The sequence below is a fragment of the Dreissena polymorpha genome, chromosome 15 (assembly GCF_020536995.1).
Source record: "Dreissena polymorpha isolate Duluth1 chromosome 15, UMN_Dpol_1.0, whole genome shotgun sequence".
Taxonomy (NCBI): domain Eukaryota; kingdom Metazoa; phylum Mollusca; class Bivalvia; order Myida; family Dreissenidae; genus Dreissena; species Dreissena polymorpha.
In genome coordinates this window covers 2,856,569-2,858,347 of record NC_068369.1, presented here as the reverse complement: position 1 = coordinate 2,858,347, position 1,779 = coordinate 2,856,569, and the positions used below count along the sequence as shown (strand labels likewise).

The 1,779-nt window shown below is 44.7% G+C and overlaps 1 protein-coding gene across 1 annotated transcript; it reads left to right on the top strand.

Annotated features, from left to right (window-relative positions):
* The first annotated feature begins 813 nt into the window (after positions 1–813).
* On the top strand, positions 814–1,452 carry LOC127860777 (uncharacterized). The gene has a single exon (XM_052399055.1). It carries the CDS (start codon positions 814–816, stop codon positions 1,450–1,452), a length of 639 nt encoding a protein of 212 aa, XP_052255015.1.
* Positions 1,453–1,779: the final 327 nt, after the last annotated feature.

Sequence of the window (1,779 nt, the reverse complement as noted above, 5' to 3'; positions counted from 1 at the left end):
ACAGCTCTTGTACAAAGATTTGTCAAAAATTGCAAACTTCCACACAAAGAACGAATTTACGGAACAGTAAATGCAAATGAACTCCGATGTGCTGAAAAACTGTTACTTCGGCATTGTCAAGCCACAGAATACAATGATGAAAAAATAAGTTTGAAATCACGAATGTGTCGCATCCCGCTTGTGAAACAACTTCGTCTGTTTATCGACAGTGACGACATTATTCGATGTGGTGGAAGAATTAATAACGCTCCACTATCGGAGATGACGAAGTTCCCGATATTGTTACCGAAAAAACACCACATCACACGGTTGATTGTCAGAGATGCGCACATCACACATCTGCACTCGGGTGTCAACGCAACTGTGACACATATACGACAGAAGTATTGGATTCCAGCGATAAGACAGTGTGTGCAGACAGTCGTCCGGAAGTGCGTCACTTGCCGCAGAGTAGTTGGAGGAGCCTTCAGAGTCCCCGAGCCGCCGCCATTACCGAAGATGAGAGTTGAAGACACGCCGCCCTTTACAGTAACGGGGGTAGATTTCACGGGCGCTCTTTACGTAAAGCAGACAAACGGAAGTGAAACAAAAGTATACATTTGTCTTTTCACTTGCGCTATTACTCGAGCCGTCCATCTCGAAGTTGTCACCGATCTAACAAAGGAATCGTTTTTATGCGCATTTAGAAGATTTGTTAACCGGAAGTCACTGCCGAAATTAATAATCTCCGACAATACTACCACGTTTGTAGCAGCGTCTAACCATTTGAAGACGCTAATGGAGTCTACATCAGTCCAAGAAACATTGAGCGGTATGGGAATAGAGTGGCGTTTCATTCCACAACGCGCCCCATGGTACGGGGGATGGTGGGAGCGACTTATTGGTTTAACGAAAGTCGCTCTGAAAAAAGTACTTGGCCGAGCATACGTCACACTTGAGTCTCTACAGACAATCGTTACAGAAATCGAAGCTGTACTTAACGATCGGCCATTGACATATGCATCAACAGATCTTAACGACCCCGCGCCCATAACGCCGTCACAGCTGTTATACGGTCGCCGAGTTACAACGCTGCCTCACGATGAAGTCACAGTCGATGCCGGGAGTACTGTCGCTGCAGCCGACCATGCTGCATTTAACCGCATGGCAAGGCGACGTGAGCTGCTCATACAACAGTTCTACAGACGCTGGAAGACTGAGTACCTGACGTCACTCCGCGAGCACCACCGAATGTCTGGTTCCAACACGCAGACGATCAACACCGGGGACGTGGTGCAGATCCATGATGATGGCCCTAGATGTCGATGGAAACTTGCCGTGGTCGTCGATGTTGTAACCGGAAGGGACGGACATGTTCGCGCGGCCAAAGTGCGAACCAGTAATGGACTGTATACCCTAAGGCCAATAGCAAAACTTTATCCACTGGAAGTGATAACTGCCAATGGAAACTGATAGACAATCATGATATTGTTGTGATGGACTGTTTTTTAAATATTTAAGCATTTTGTTATGATTATTATATTCGTATACTTATGTGAAAACTCTGTTTTATCATTTTGCGGCCCCCAGTATGTCATGAATATTATATGAGATTTTAGACGTAACGTTGATTGGCGGTTGCCGCGAATGAGCACGTTATTATTATTATTATTTTGACGTCATATAGATTTGTATTGTTGTTGACGGGCAGTTGAATTAAAGGATCGAACCTGAACAGTCGTGTTTTGCATATCAACTCAAAGTACACCATTATAACTTCGTGAAAGTTATTAATTAGTT